General features: G+C 44.1%; 1 protein-coding gene across 3 annotated transcripts in view; it reads left to right on the plus strand.

Annotated features, from left to right (window-relative positions):
• LOC148479316 (protein SSUH2 homolog) overlaps positions 1-15,645 on the plus strand; it is a 35,356-nt gene extending 19,711 nt beyond the window's left edge. For all 3 annotated transcript variants that reach the window (XM_088454657.1, XM_088454656.1, XM_088454658.1), the window contains exons 8-13: positions 530-592; positions 2,777-2,856; positions 13,253-13,345; positions 14,239-14,344; positions 14,513-14,620; positions 15,238-15,645. In XM_088454657.1, coding sequence (XP_088310783.1) covers positions 530-592; positions 2,777-2,856; positions 13,253-13,345; positions 14,239-14,344; positions 14,513-14,620; positions 15,238-15,378 — 591 coding nt within the window. In that variant the 3' untranslated portion in view covers positions 15,379-15,645. The remainder of the gene's footprint in view (positions 1-529; positions 593-2,776; positions 2,857-13,252; positions 13,346-14,238; positions 14,345-14,512; positions 14,621-15,237) is intronic.
• Positions 15,646-17,561: the final 1,916 nt, after the last annotated feature.

Here is a 17,561-nt window from a genome sequence, read left to right on the forward strand (position 1 = left end):
TTTAAGTTTTGACAAACATTGATATTAGTATAGACTATTTCCTGAACTTTTTTGTGAACGCACTTTTTGAGATAATTATGATCAAAAATTTCAGTTTGAAGTTGATAAAAGTTTTTCCTCACAAAACCTATTGTGTTGCATATCATAGGAAAGGGCATAAAAAAAGCAGTAAAAGACACCACACCCACCTCTCTAGCGTAATTAGGAGAGCTGCTATGGCGATTAAAATATGCTGGTTGTGCGTTTTTGACAGAATTTTGAAAACTTTACATATTTTGGACACGGCATGAGATATTTTTAAATAATATTTTGTATTTTTCTTAGACTACATATTTACTCTCCATATACCAAATTTTAACAAAATCTGAGCTGGTGAGGTAAAATCAGTGTGTTGATTTGACACGGAATGACCCTACTAGGGGTGGGTGAGGAAAACGGTGCCCTCTTATAGCTTTCGGCAAGGACTACTGTCCCAGTTGTTGTTCTATACATCATATGCTAATCCCCACGTTTCTCTTCCTTGCTAAAGGCTTGCCCACAGTGCTTTGGAACCTGCAGAACTGTGTGTGAGAAATGTCACGGAACGCATCGGGTGAGTACTGTGACCCACATTCATTTAGGACGGTATAGATGAGGAGTCTGTGTTGGAATTGGGAAACTTCCTTCTATTGGTTCTGAGTTTGGAAACTTGTGGGTCCACAGCTGTGATGGAATTGCAAGACCTGGCTGTCAGGGTATACTGGGATTTCCATTTGCGCAAAAGTTGGCGAGCAACAGCTGGTTGCTGAAGTCTATATTAGAGATTAAGGTGCTGACTCTGAATTGGAAGCAAAGGAAAAAAGAGCCAGTAACTTTGCACCTCGGTAACACCATGCTGCACTGCAGGAAGGGCAGATGTAAAATGTGCAGAGACGTTTAGATGTGAGACGAGCGTGTCCAGTCTCAAGTCTTCATTGCAGTGAATAGAGCTGCCCAGCATTTGTGGGCTACATGTAACTGCAGCCGGTATTTGCCCTTCATGCAAAACGCGTAACTGTATTTGCTCCCCTTGTATTGCAGAATGGTTTGTCCTGGTGCAAAGTTACTCGCTCATTTTGCGTTGTTCCCAACTGAGAATCAGCTGCTATATATTGGATATATACATTTTTCTACAATTTATGGGGTAGCAACAGTGGTTATTAACGTAGATGCCTCACAGCACTGGGTTAATGGGTTTTATTCACATGTAACGCGAGTGTGTGTATATATAGGTTCAGTGTAAAACACAATTCCCACGTGACAGTGAGGGGACATTGGTGATGGATTTTAATACAATTATACATTTACATGTATTTATTATCTTAGTATTTGTGTGCATATCAATGTGTTGTTCCATATAAAGTGCGTCTGAATGATTAAAAAGAGATGTACCACTTTTACAGAAGTAAAAAGACGCTGAGGTACATGTATCACTATGCGAGTTGCAGGCAGCCGCCAGATTTCTGCAGTTTAGCCCCTATATTTGCAGCAGCAGCACTTTTTTAAATGGCGCAACCAGGCTAATTTGTTTTTGTTTTTTGGGCTATTAAAAAAATTACAGCTTTAAACATAGCTGTTAAGTCGCCAAAATCTCACGACCCCTACAACTTACAAGGGTATTATATACGAGTACACCCCTCTGTCTCCACTCCTAGCCCATTTTGTTATCGCACTTCAACATTATACCAAGTTTTTGGTATCTTGGAGCAGAATCGGGTGTTTTGCTGTGACCAGCGGCGGGTTTCCCACTATTCAAATGAGGCATATGCCTGGGGGCGCCACCATCAGGGCAGCTGGACCTTTTTTTAAATTTTTTTTATTTAGCACCGTGGTGGAGGTGGGGAGTAACGGGCAGGTTGGCGGTGCGGGAGGTGGTGATGAGCTTGGGGCTTCAGCTTACCTCATTGCTGTCTGCCTGTCCGGAACTCCTAAAGCATCTGATTTGGATCGGCCGGTCCCTCCAGGAAAGCGGCAGTTCCTGGTCCGGCAGTGACGCGATCGTGATGTTGTGACAGGCAGAGACAGCGCAGCCTGCTGATGCCCGTCACTGCTGGTTGGCTCTGCAGCTATGCTGAACTGCAGTGCCCACGGAGCTGGCATGGGAGTCGCAGGTGACTGTTTTGGCCACCAATGATGCTGAAGCATGGATCCCCGGTCTGGTGCCAATGGCAGCCCTGATTTAAAATTTGCCTTTATTGGAATTTAAATATTGCAAATATAAAGTGTGTTTTTAGGTAGGAGGGATGCCCAATAATGTTGTGCCTAGAGGCGTTTTGGACCCCTAAACCTGCCTCTGACCATGAAAGCCATGATTTGTACAGATCCTCTCTTCGAAGTCATGTGTTTAGCAGTAATAGGAGCCCATTCACATAAAAGTAGCCACAAAATGATGGAAAAGAAATAGAGACATTTAATCTGCTGTCTCTTCTTTCCTCTTTTTAGCTGCTAAATCACCTGTTTTGTTTAAAACATAAGTCTAGTGCCAAAAAAGTTATTTCAATAAATTGGGGCATATATTTATTTTTGTTAAATTTTTTTTTTTGTATGAATGAGCGAGATTAAGCAGTTAATCAAATGCTTGTTGTATCTCATCCCTCATCCCCCTCCATTATAATCAGAGGCGCCAGAGAGTTCCTGCTGCAAATTGTAACATGCAAGAACTGCAACAATGTCCCGGTCTTGTTAATGTTGTGACTGTCGTGTAACTGCCACTCTGCAGCCATGTAACACTTCATCTCTGTGCTTGTGGAACATACAGGTGAAATGCTGGGTATGTAATGGGACTGGACATCGTATCAGCGAACGTTGCCACCACTGCAGAGGATGCGGAACAGAGAGGTGGGCACCGAGCGATAAAATGGACGATGGGGAAGTTATCGACGCAATAAGTGATGTATCATAAATAGTCGCCCTAACCTGTCTATCACCCTCACCAATGGGTGCAAAACTAAGACCAATATTAAGAAAAATAACTAATAGGGAATTGGGGCTATACAATTTAAAAAAATATATAATTTACAACTTGTCGTCAATATTGTCACAATATGTTATAAGCTGTATGACAATACTGAAAGTACTGATCTAAGCGTTGTATAAGCCACCTATAGCAGATTTGCATTAATAATGTATTCGAATTGCAGTACAAAGTGCAACAAAGCAAACCCCAGCCTTCATAATAGGTGATGTTTTAATAGTTTTTTTTTTTAGCTCTTTAGGAGGCCACTAATACGCCCTGGGCTGACCTCTCCTCCCCCCATCCATGTGACCTCATGATGTCATGGAAGTCTAGCTGGGGCCGGTGACTCTTTAAGGCCACGTTGGGAGGCTCTCTAGGCTGCACAGTGACATTCCAGGCACCCTGCAAGCCAAATACAGGTGCCAATGGGGTCAATGACTGTCGTCTCATCAGTCTTGCACCCTGGACGATGGCACCGCTCGCACACTTCTAGTTACGACTACCCAGTTACAATTTAGGTTACTAAAGGGGAGAATTATCAAATCTTGGAGAGGGATAAGGAGACTTATGTCTTACCTGTTTAGCCTTTTTCTTCAGCTCCATATGGGGACACAGGGACAACTCTGGGTATTTAGTTTAGTTTGCAAGCCCACGGCAGGAGCGAAGCAGAGGAGAAGGAAGGGCTGTATACATACATAACCATACATATCAATGAAGTACAGCCGGACCGGTCACCAAGGAAACACCCCCCCGGCAGACAGGTGCATCAGGGAGGGCGCCCTGTGTCCCTTTATGGAGTCGAAGAAAAAGATTTAAGAGGTAAGACATAAGTCTCCTTTTCTTCTTCCTCCACTAGGGGGTACAGGGACAACTCTTGAACGTCCTAAAGCTGTCCCCTATGGACACTCTTGTCCCCGGGGACACTCTTGAGCTGCAGTGAGCACAGCACGCCCTAATGCGGCATCCTGGGACTCAAAAGTATAAAAAGCATAAATTCTGATAAATGTATGAGCAAACGACCATGTGGCAGCCTTACAGAGCTGTTCTACAGAAGTTCCACAGTGTGCTGCCCACGAAGTCCACACTGACCGGGTGGAATGGGCCGTCACCACGGCAGGCGTAGGTAGGTTCGCCAAGGAGTAAGCCTGGCAAAATGATAAAACGTATCCAGTGGGCTAAGGTCTGCTTAGTAGCTGGCCAGCCCTTCTTGTGGAAATCATACAAGACTATTAGAGAGTCCAACTTACGAAACCTCTTAGTCCTGTTGACATACAAACGGAAAGCCCTCACCACATCCAACGAAGCCTCAGGGTGAGATAGATTCGAAGACTGAAATGCAGGAACCACTATTTCAGAGAACTAAATAAAGATCCCAGGGAGCCACAAGAGAAACAAACAGTGGCTGTACATGAAGCACACCCTGGTAAAAAAGTGCGCACCTCAGGAAGCCGAGCTATCTGTCTTTGAAAAAGGACAGACAAGGCCAAAACTTGTACCTTCAAGAATGAGAGCCGAAGACCGAAATCCAGACCTGTCTGCAAAAAATGAAAGGATACGGGAAAGGCGGAAAGACCTGGGATTAAAACCCCTAGCCGAACACAACGAAAAGTAGGTACGCCAAACCCGATGATAGATACGAGCCGAAGACTGTTTCCTCACCTGCAGCATGTTCCTAACAACCCTCCTGGACAATCCTTTAGCTCTTAAGATGGATGTCTCAAGAGCCACCCCGTTAAAGTAAGACGGGCTAGATCCGGATGGAAACAGGGGCCCTGAGACAAAAGATCCGGCCGCAGTGGACAGGCCCAGAAGATCTGCATACCACACCCTCCGGGGCCACTCCGGAGCCACCAGGATCAGTGTGCCTCCTTCCAGTTTGAACTTGCGAAGGACCCGAGGAATCGTTGAGATCGGAGGGAAGACATAAATCAGTGGAAAGGTCCAGGGAGCTGCCATCCCTGGTGCGGGAGCAAAACCTCAGAAGCTGATGGTTGTAGTGAGATGCTATCATGTTGATGTCTGGTAGACCCATAGCGATGGAATAACAGCTGGAAAACATCCGGATGTAACACCCACTTGCCTGTATGGACGTCTTGACGACTTAGGAAGTCCACTCCCCAATTTTGGACGCCCGTAATGAAGACTGCGGACAGTGCTGGAAGATGACGCTCTACCCAGTGAAGAATCCTGCTGACCTCTTGCATGGACCCTTGACTGCGCATTGTCTGACTATCTTCACAGGGCGACCCTGAAGGAAGTGCTGCGCCTGACACAAAGCCCTATACACGGCACAAAGCTCCAGAATGTTGATGGATAGCTGGCTCTCCTGACTTGTCGTTGAAAGGTTAGATGATAAGTTATATCCCCCCACCCCGAAGGCTTGCATTGGTGGTGAGAATGACCCAGTCCTGGGTCCAAAAGGGGCGGCCCTTGTCCAGATGAGAACGCTGGAGCCACCACATTTGGGAGAGATGAACTTCCTGGGGGAGAATTAGAGTCTGAGCCTTGAGGTTTGGACGTGACTTGATCCAACTCCTCAGAATGAGTCTCTGGACAGGCCGGGAGTGAAATTGACCATACTCCACCATGTCGAAAGTTGACACCAATGTCCCCAGAATTTGCATGCATGAGTGAATGGACACTCGCCGCTGACCGAGGAAGGTGCAAATTCTGGTATGTAATGATACAATCTTGTCCAGAGGGAGGAAGACTCTCTGAGCTTTGGAATTCAACAAAGCTCCCAGATGGAGCATCTCCTGGGACAGAGATAGTGTGGACTTCTTCCAATTGATGATCCACCTGTGTGATTGAAGCACCTCCACTGTCATCTGGATGTGATCCCTAAGAACTGCTGGAGATTGAGCCAAGAGAAGCAAGTCATTCAGGTATGGTAAGATTCTGACGCCCCTGCGGCACAGATGACTGCCATGTCCTTTTGCGAACACTCGAGGGGCCCTGGACAGTCCAAAGGGTAACGCCTGAAATTGGTAGTGTCTGGTTTCGACAGCAAACCTGAGAAAATTTTGATAATTGGTTCGTATAGGGATATGTAAATAGGCATCCTGTATATCCAGTGATGCCATAAAGTCCCCTGGTTCCAAAGCTAGACGGACCGCAGGGACTCCATACGTTCAGGTGCTTTAAATTGAGGATGGGTCGGAAAGAGCCGTCCGACTTCTGAACTAGAAATAGATTGGCTTAAAAACCAAACCCTTTCTGGGATGGGGGAACAGACTGGGCAAAAGTTTGCATCCAAGGTGGTTCCGCTATTGGAAGCCACAGCACAGCGACAGGAACCGGTGGCATTGGCACTGACATACGGTCTACAAATTGTGATATTACTTGTGACAGGTGAGATGCCCATTCTGGTTCTTGACTAGAAGCCATAGGCGACATCACCTGTTGCAGGCTCCCAAAGCAATTGACACAAAGGCCATCATACTCCGGATCCTGAGGAGAAATGACAGTAAGACGATGTTTACATGTGCGCATTGCTGTAGCGCCAGTCTCCTTAGTAGATTTATTTCTGGACATGCTTAAGTCGTAGAAATCGCTACACACCACACGGTCAGTAAGGTGTAAGCAACAATGGGTCTCTATTAGTGTTTGTAGAAAAATACCTATATAACACAGGTGTATATATAGGAGTAAGTTGTGCTCACCCCTGCAGGGAATGTTCCCTCAGTAACCAGCCACAGCGGCACAGATCTAAGGAAAACACTTACATACATACACTCAGACCATTCAATGCAGAATGTGGGCTATAGCTCAACAAACCAGCCAATATAGCAGGAAGGAGCAAGAAATGTAGTGCAGCTACTGGGAGCAGGCTAATAGAGGAGACACCCTGTGCTACTCTCTCCAACGCAGGCTATGTGTTAGCGTGTGTATATTATTTACGTGTGTGTGTGTATGTATGTATATATATATCATTATTTTATATGGCGCCACAAGTGTTCTGCAGCTGCTTACAAAATATATAAATAAATACGTGAAAATATATATATATATATATATATATATATATAAAAAATCAGGGCCGGCTCCAGGGCTAGCTGCGCCCTGTGCCGCCTGGGTGTAGTGCGCGATCGAAAATGGGTGCGTGGCCTGATTACCATAGGCCATGCCCCCTTAAGTGATGTTATTTGGGGGCGTGCCCGCCCGTGTGACGTCAGACTGGGGGCGAGCTCAGCATTCTGTCACTAGCTGGGCTTCCCCCAGCCCTCTCCCAGCACTGGATGGATGCCGTGCCATTGCGCGCAGCATCCATTCAGCTATTCCGGCACTGCCGCACAGCTGCGGCGTTGGGGGTGCCCAACCTCTTGATTTGACCACCCGCAGAACACATCGGCCAATGGGTGGGACAGTGCTGAAATCGGGATGTTGGGAGGGGGTGCGCCCTCTATGGGGCCGGCCCTGATCTAGAGATTATATATATATATATATATATATATATATATATATATGCAGTAGGAATAGTGCACTCATGAGATTGAGATTAGTTTATAAAAAGATTTTTACTTGTAATACTGCTCACATACATCAAGGTAAGAGGATTTGTACATAGCCCGGTAATCAGCCCTCATCAGCCGGAAGATCTTTCAGCCGTCACCGCCGCAGGAGCCTCCGGATCAACGCTGCTTCTGGAACTAGCAGATGGCGTCAACGTTTCACATCAGTTTGGCCACACCCAACGCGTTTCATCGATGACTTCGTCAGGGGGTGTGACTAACCCTCATCTTGGCTCCCTTTTATGCTAGCCGGGTTTCAGGTCTCATTATCCAATTAATAAAATATAACATGGTATTTAAGACAGACATTTACATACATCACAATTGGTTTCACTTTAATTTTACTAGTACACACAATAGTTGTCAGCTTTAAAAAAAACTTGTAGTTTACTTCTATCCATTATACAGGTTTATCATTGCTTAGTAATAGATTATTAAAAAACATTTATCACTAAAAACACATTTCTTTGAGGACATAATTGGAATGAGTGATTTCCTTATTGGAAAATATATATAATATATATGTGTGTATATGTATGTGTGTGTATATGTGTGTATATGTGTGTGTATATATATATATTTGCTCTCAATATCAATACATTATGAGATAATAAAAACACATGTTAATAGAAGTAAAAATAAAAGTATACAAATACAATGAAGATAAAAATAAATATCTAAAAATAAATATAAAAATGGAAACAAGAGAGAAAAAAAACGATATGATTAATGACCATATCTATTTCATTATTATACAGTTTAGATTTGCAACATTCCTGTTACTAACGACTTGTTTCAACATAGGTACATTTCAAGGTTGTTGCTCTCTATCTAGATGGCAATTAATGTATCATAGTTTGACTATTTCTCATATTTATATCCACTTATTAATCAGAAAAGTGTTTTTATTTAGAGAAATGTTTTTATTATTATTAAGCAGTCATACTAGTTTGTTACCGCTGCATTAATAATTTAAGATGCTAAGAATATTTGGTAACAGTACATACCAGTTTGTTATTACATTACTATTAATTCTATATATATTGTACCATATTCATGCTGACATTAATATTAGTGGGGGTTCATATCAACAATATGGACATAAATCTCCATATTACTGAGCGAGATCATAGCATCAAAGTCCTGCACTCTAACCGGATGGTGCGACCATATCAACGATTGGGATACCATCCAACAGCAATCGCACTCAAAGGTCCCACCATTGCAGATCAGTCATGCAGGAACGGTGTGATGTCGTAGCTCTCGTTCAGGCCATATGGTGCAAGGCTATTGAGGGTGTAAATCCAATATGTTTCGTGTCTTGTTAGTTGTTTCAAGATGTCTCCCCTTCTATCATCTTTTTTAATTTCTTCAATAGTTTTAAATCTAAATCCCTTTAGGTCAGAGTTACAACAGTCAGTGAAGTGTCGTGGTACACTATGAGTTTTCAGTTTTTGTAGAATATTTTGTGTGTGTTCTAATATTCTCAGCTTAAGTTGGCGCTTTGTTTTACCTAAATATATTTTACTACATTTGCATATCAACATGTAAATTACATGAGTGGTTTGGCAGCTTAGCTTCCCTTTAATTTCCCACAGTATTTCTTTTTGGGAATCGGAAAACTTATTATCTTTACATGGATAATTTACATATTCTGCATTGGTTACATGGCAAAAAAACATTTGTTTTGTTTAAACAACATTCGTCTTAAATTAATTAGCACCTAGTAAATGAACTAATTTGAAAGTTATATGCCTTCTTAAAGACTAATTTTGGTTAGATAGAAGGGGATGCAGTCAGGAAGCCGATGGTCGAAATGCCGACTGCCGGCTTCTCGACTGTCAAATCCCGGCAGGGTACCAATGACAGGCGTGGAAATCCCAACGCCTGTCATTAGACCTACGCCTGACATCCGGCATACCGAACGAAGCTAAGCAGGACAGCGGGCGCGGACAGCCACGGGGGGGAGGGTTAGGATTAGGCTAGGGGAAGGGGGGGTTAGTGTTAGGCACCCCCGGGGGGGAGATTAGGGTTAAACACCCCTCCGGAGACTTAGGTTTAGGCTGCGGGGAAGGGGGGGAGGTTAGGTTTAGGCACTTAGGGGGTGTTAGGCACCCCTAAGGGAGGGTTAGGGTTGGGGGGGCAGGGTTAGTAGTATCTACCAAAAACCCCTGTCGGGATTTTAACCCCTGCCGGGCTTCTCGGGTCGGGATTTGAACACATACATACCGATTCCAATAGAAGGGGAGACCTCTTGACACAACTATCAAGAAGCAAAACATATTGGATTTACACCCTCAATAGCCTTGCACCATATGGCCTGAACGAGAGCTACGACATCACACCGTTCCTGCATGACTGATCTGCAATGGTGGGACCTTTCAGTGAGATTGTTGTTGGATGGTATCCCAATCGCTCTCTGATATGGTCGCACCATCCGGTTAGAGTGCAGGACTTTGATGTTATGGTCTCGCTCAGTAATATGGAATATATGTCATCCATATTGCTGATATGAACCCCCACTTTCAGAGTGAATATGGTAATATATATATATATAATTAATAGTAATGTAATGACATACTGATATGTACTGTTACCAAATATTCTTAGCATCGTAAATTATTAATGCAGCGGTAACAAACTAGTATGACTGCTTAATAATAATAAAAACATTTCTCTAGATAAAAACACTTTTCTGAATAATAGATGTGTATGTATATATATAATATATATATATATATATATGAGAAATAGTCAAACTATGGTACATTGATTGCCATCTAGATAAAGAGCAACAACCTTGAAATGTATCTATGTTGAAACAAGTCGATAGTAACAGGAATGTTGCAAATTGAAACTGTATAATAATGAAATAGATATGGTCATTAATCATCTCGTTGCTTCTTTCTTATTTCCATTTTTATATTTATTTGTATATATTTTCATTTTCCCGCATTGACTATTGCAATAGTCTCCTTATTGGTCTTCCCAAAAACAGGCTCTCCCCACTACAATCCATTTTGAATGCAGCTGCGAGGCTGATCTTTCTCACCAAACGTTCAGTGTCTGCTGATCCACTCTGTCAGTCCCTCCATTGGCTGCCGGTCTTCTACCGTATTCAATTTAAAATACTTACACTCACACATAAAGCTAGTAACCAAACCTCACCAACATACATCTCTTCACTTATCTCAAAATATCTTCCAACCTGAAATCTCCGTTCTGCACAAGATCTGCGTCTCTCATCCCCGCGCATTACTTGTTCCCATGCACGGCTACAGGACTTTTTTCGGGCTGCACCCACCCTGTGGAATGCCCTCCCATGCACAATAAGACTTTCCACTAGTTTCCAAACATTCAAGCGTTCTCTGAAAACTCACCTCTTTAGACAAGCTTATCAGATCCCAGGACCGCCCACCTAACCTTTTATAGCTCCCTATCTAACTCTCTTCTTATAGTAAACACTTATCGCATCTTCTCTTTCTTCAATTGAACATCCTCCTAACCCTAGGCCAACTTTCCTGTGTGATTGGCTTATACAGCCCACCAAGAACATCTGCAATCGGGCTGGACCAATTTGCAATATGTAGCACCTATCCTTGTGTATCAACACCTATTTCCCTATAGATTGTAAGCTCGCGAGCAGGGCCCTCTTACCCTTATGTATGTCATGTATGTATGTATGTATGTATGTATGTATGTATGTCATGTATGTATGTATGTATGTATGTATGTATGTATGTCATGTATGTATGTATGTATGTATGTATGTATGTATGTATGTATGTCTTTTACAACCCAGTATAATGTTAATCTTGATTCAAATTGTAAAGCGCAACGGAATTTGCTGCGCTATAGAAGAAACTGTTCATAAATAAATAAATAATTTTTATTGTGTACTTTTATTTTTATTTCTATATGTATTTTTATTATTTCATATAATGTATTGATATTGAGAGCAAATAATCTTGTAGATGTACACACACACACGGAAATCATTCATACCAATTATGTCCTCAAGAAATGTGTTTTTAGTGATAAATGTTGTTTTTTAAAAATCTATTACTAAACAATGATAAACCTGTATAATGGATAGAAGTAAACTATAAGTTTTTTTTAAAGCTGACAGCTATTGTGTGTACTAGTAAAATTAAAGTGAAATCAATTGTGATGTATGTGAATGTCTGTGTTAAATATCATGTTATATTTTATTAATTGTTAATTGGATAATGAGACCTGAAACCTGGCCATCATAAAAGGGAGCCAAGATGAGGGTTAGCCACACCCCCTGACGAAGTCATCGATGAAACGCGTTGGGTGTGGCCAAACTGATGTGAAACGTTGACGCCATCTGCTAGTTCCAGAAAGCAGTGTTGATCCGGAGGCTCCTGCGGCAGTGACGGCTGAAAGATCTGCCGGCTGATGAGGGCTGATTACCGGGCTATGTACAAATCCTCTTACCTTGATGTATGTGAGTATTACAAGTAAAAATCTTTCTATATACTATTCTCACGAGTGCACTATTCCTACTACTTGTATTCTTAGAAAATTTGGGATCCTCAAATTTTGGAAATTTTGGAAATTGAGGAGCAAGCAGCAAATACATCTTGAAAAATTTATCTGGATATCTTTAGGATTATTTGTGCTGAATTGCACTGCCGTGTATATGAGATAGATAGATATCTATCTATCTATGTGTGTGTTTAAATATATATATTTATATTTAGAAACACCCGCACCGCCCAGAAATTCCAATGCTTGCCCCTGTCTTCATGTAGGGGGGAAGGTAGGCTCTGTGTAGGGCTGTCATTGGGGGAGGGGGGTAGGGTCTGTGTGGGACTGTCAGGGGGGGAGGGGGGTAGGCTCTGTGTGGGGCTGTCAGGAGGGGGGTAGGCTCTGTGTGGGGCGTCAGGGGGGTAGAGGGGTAGACTCTGGTGGCTTAGAAGGGGCCCCAACAACTTTGTTGCCCTGGGGCCCCCACAAGCCTTCATCCAGCCCTGCACGGACTGCACTGACTACACTTAGGTGGTGGATTTTACTAGGCAGAATCCACCACTGCTAGTGACTGTGCTAGAGGAAGCAGATTTTTATCAGGTTTTAAACTAAACTACTTTATAATAGACTTAATCATATCTATTGTACAGATAATGAGCACATAAGATACACTATGTAGACAAGTGATTGGACATTGACAGCAAATAGATCAACGAGATTTTATCGACGTCAGTGCTACTATACATTGAGCAAGTGCTACTATATATTGAGCATGGGGCCTGGTTCACTACAGATCGCAATATTGCGTACGCACACAGTTCAACTGCAATAGCAAGCCACCCCACTGTGATCGCAATGCAAACTCAGCACCACATAAGGACGCCCACTTTACCATACGCACATCCGTAATACATAGCAGAATAGCGAAGCCATTGGTACAATCGAGTTACATCAGACTCATACGCACACTTGCACAAGCCCTGACCTTGTTGCTAACAGCCACGCACGCTATGAGTCCTCAGGCTGTGTATAGCTTCGCAGTGCATAATTTATGCACGCCCCTGAAACGGCGTGCCAACGCACTGGAACGCCTGCGTTCGGCCATCACCCCTCCCTCCATCACCACCCACAAATGGACGCCAAACCCAGCTGAATATTCGTTAGGTGGAACTGTCCATTAAGTCATGTCAACAAACATCAGACTGCATTGTACATGTAAGATCTAGGTCACGCTGTATGACTAAAATGTCACATATGATCTTACCATCCGCAGCTGTAAAACCTGTCATGGCAGTGGATATAAGACGTGCGGGGGCTGCTCCGGACGCGGGAAAATCCTGAACTACATCGAGCTGACCGTTACATGGTAAGAATGGACATGGTGTTTGGTTCATGCCTATAAAAGGGCTGATCAATGTGGCAATCTTCTGTCCAACATCACCACTACTTTACTGTAGGACAAATAGGGGTTTACTTAACAATAGGGGGGGGGGGGGGTGTGACTGGGCATAGGAGTACTAGTAATCTGTTAATAAGGAACCTTTATTGCATGTCTAAAAATATGCTACCTCCATGCTCACAGTTCATACGCTGAACGATACATTCAGGGCTCTGTCCAAGTAGCTGCAATGATCTCACAGGTGCGAGTCATCACGGCAATAGCCACACTTTACAGCAGCTCAAACTCACACAAAGTGCTCGCAGCCCAGGGGCGTATCTATAATGGGTGCAGGGTGTGCGGGGAACACGGGCCCCTTGGTACAGGGGGGCCCTGCACCGCACACCCTGTACCCATAATATTACTTACCTCTCCAGAGTCCCATGTCGGCGCGGGGGTCCGGCGCTGTAAAATAACTGGAAAATGGCCGCGGTGGCCATTTTCCCATCGTTTGCGCATGCGCAGTACAGGGAAAATGGCCGCCATGGCCATTTTCCCGGTGACCTGTGCAGACACTAAAGACTCTGGGCACACTCTAGTGCCCAGAGTCTAGAACTCCAGTGCTGGCCGCGCACAGCACAGTGCGCTGCCGGGCGGAGAGGAGGGGGCCCGTGTCAGAGACTGCACACGGGCCCCCTCCTCTTTAGAAACGCCCCTGTCGCAGCCCCATAGGGCTCCGAGCAAATATGTGTCAATTCGGGCTCAGAGCCGGCAGCTAGGGGTGCGAGATGAGGTGCATCGGCAGCTCACACCCTTCGTGGCTAATGGGATTGGCCCCAATATTTGCAGATATTTTTATTATTATTTATTTTCTCATCCAGGAAGAACAACATCTATGAGTTTGTAGTTGATCACAATTCTGAGTTCCCCACTGAGCTCTTTAAGAAAGTGAATGGAGAGAAAATCTTCACGGATGAGCAATTGCTGGTGAGTTGGCTGAATACATAGATCACTAACGATGGCAGATAGAGAAGCACCATCTTCCTACGCAGTTTCTGAAAGCTGTCTGCTTTGTGTAAAGATCTGAGGCAGATGGAATCCTGAGTGTGTGATTGGGGTGTAACCTTCTTACTTATGTTCTGTTCCCCATTATAGCTGTCGCCGCTGGTTAACTTCCCAGCTCCGGCAATTAATCAGGCTTCCCTGAATGGTTTGCAGCAGCATCACTCGCAGTTTGCCGTTTCCTGCCGGATACTGAGACAAGTACGTACGCTGCTGGCATTATCGGTTTTCCTTCAATGCAGTAAACTAAAGAACATTTACATAATAGTGACACATTCTAAGTGACAGATTTTATTAGTCGCGAGTTGGCTGAAAATTGCTTAACGTGGGTTAAAATCTGCAGCCAAGAATTTTTGCATATTCTGTTAGAAATCCGCGTAACCTTAAAGTGCATTGTAACTCGCACCTCCAGAGTAGGTGAAAAGTAGGAACAATTATTGTTTTAAGGCAAAAATGTTGGAAGACAGTGCAGTATTCCCGGGGTACCTCTCCTAGGTGTAAATGATGGGGGACAGGTATGTGGAGGTGTAAGTGATGGGGGACAGGTATGTGGAGGTGTAAATGATGTGGGACAGGTATGTGGAGGTGTACCTGATGTGGGACAGGTATGTGGAGGTGTAAATGATGGGGGACAGGTATGGGGAGGTGTAAATGATGTGGGACAGGTATATGTGGGGGTGTACCTGATGTGGGACAGGTATATGTTTGGATGTAATCAGGCCCTGTGAGTTCTGACGTCAGATGTATAATTTCATTGTAATGCATCGTATGAGGCATAGTATCCCAAATATAATAATACATTTACTCTATATCCTCAGAGGCACAGCATTGAGTGGCTGCCGCTCACCAAGGTGGTATACAACTGGAGAGACCATCGCTACGACTACTTTGTCTATGGAAAAGAGAACAAGGTTTATACGGACAATTATCCTCAGAAGTGCTGCTGTGCCGTCATGTGACCTGGGATTCATCCATGCAACGCTAACTAGGCAGCCTGTAATAATGCCTCAATGTTCGGAAGGTGTCTCCTGTACAACTGCAAGATATTCAACACCAATGTGAGGCATCTTGTAACACTGTTTGCAATTATGTTATGTAAAATGGCCATAGCACCACCGATGTTACAATGACATGTTATCACACTGCTATCGCATATGTAACTTTCCATGTTAGTCTCTGGCTGCCTCCACCACACCCTCAAATATGTATAAAAACTCATTTTCTAAGCAGTGGAATTAGTATTTATAGCATATATCCAGCCCTGTGTGCCTTTTTTTGTTTCCTATTTTATTGTAAGAATGCCATCATTTCTTTCCCCACCTAGACCTGATCTACAAAACTCCTCCAGTCTTTCGCTATAAAGACAATAGCCCTCATTTAGACCTGCTCGCAAGCGGGTCGATGGTGGGGCACTGCGCACGTGCCGCACGCCCCACAGCGAGTGAGAAATTTTCTCACTCCGGGGCTCGCTACAAAAGGGGTGGCTGTCGATGTTGTTCGACAGCTCGCCCCGTTTTGTAGGCGGGGTGGGGGGGGTGGCCAGACAAACGGAGGCGTTCCTGAAGGAACGCCTGCCGTTTGTAGGCGGCCCTACTGACATCACCAGTGATGTCAGTAGGGAGCTTCCTGCTCTGTTCCAAGCCCCGATGGTCGCAACCATCGCGACCATCACCTGGTCACTCGCTAAAGCTGTGGGTGGTAACCCACAGCTTAGCAAGTGGCCAAGAGGCCGCCTTTCTAAACAAAAGTGGCCACCCTCATTCAGAGCGAGCGCTTGCTTTTTGCGAGCGGCTCTGAATGAGGGCCAATGTGTATGCAGCCCACTCCCACCATGGGCGATCATTTGTCCTATGTTGGGGGGATATGAATTGTACTGGGTTAAAGTACACGCTCTGCAGAGCAGCCCCAGTGTTAGGCCACCACCAGCACAGATTTACTACACTAACGTAAACATTTATACTTTGGATGATGACCGTGCTGGTGGGCTGAAGGGGCGGAACAGAAGATAGGCCCAGACTCGCGCCCTGCTCTCCACATAGGGTCGTCTGTTATGGAGGGCCTGTTCCATTGGGACCTCAGTCGCTAAGAGGCCAGAACTGCCAGGGATCCCTAAAAGTCACATAAGTGGGACAGAAACAGACTTTTTGAATCCGCTTTTGAAAAACGTTTGCATAAATATGACTTGATAGTAGTGTGGACGTAAAGCAATCTCCATGGTAATTCGGGTGCCTTTTCTAATGGATCTGCAATGTTTAAATATATATTACAAAATGTTAATATTTTGTAATATTTTTCTAAGACTAATTTCTGGCACTATAAATGTGTTTTAATTGTATAAACAGAGAATTGGTTACTACAATCTGTCGTCTTGGACCTATGTTCATCTGCAGGACGTTAGTTTGTTTCAGGCGAACTGAAAAAATATTCAGGTCTGCAACCTGGATATTGGGAATGGTGAATAAATGTGCAAATTCTGTGGCAGCCTAAATCGCTTCTTACTAACATTATAATATACAGCTTATAAAGTCTTTAGCAGACTGTGCACAGATGCTCCTATCTGACCATTTTATGCTAATGCCGCTACAAAGCTCTTCCCTGGCGTAGATCCGAGCGTCCGAATGTGCAAGACCTGAGACGCCAACTGTCAGCATCCGTAGGCGCTGTAATACCGCTAGGTGCCTCTTTAGTGTCCAGGAAGACCCCTAACATTTCTGCTACACTGCATCCAAATCTATACTGGGACTCTGTGTACGTATAAAATCGATACATGTGCGCTGTGCGACTGAGACACATACATAAAAACATAATTTCTTTGCATGAATAGCGTCCGTTCCGGATCAGGACCACAATTTCCAGCTTACACTGGCGAGTTAGTGTTTAAAACAAGAAAAAAATATTGATCCCATTGAAAGCCCAGGCTGATACCTGGTCTGGACCGGCTTATAAATGTGTAGATCCTGCGATATACATTTGTGAAATTTAAAATGATTAACCTGACAAAAACGGGCTGGGCCTATTTATTGCATACAGCGGAGAGGGCCAATAGACAGGGGAACACTCCTATGAAGGTCTGAACATGTCTACGAGTCATAAGATGAGCCTCTCTTATCACAGAGGGTACCTGAGTCTTTACAGTGGCCTC

The sequence above is a fragment of the Taudactylus pleione genome, unplaced genomic scaffold, assembly GCF_031769625.1.
Source record: "Taudactylus pleione unplaced genomic scaffold, aTauple2 ptg000624l, whole genome shotgun sequence".
NCBI lineage: Eukaryota > Metazoa > Chordata > Amphibia > Anura > Myobatrachidae > Taudactylus > Taudactylus pleione.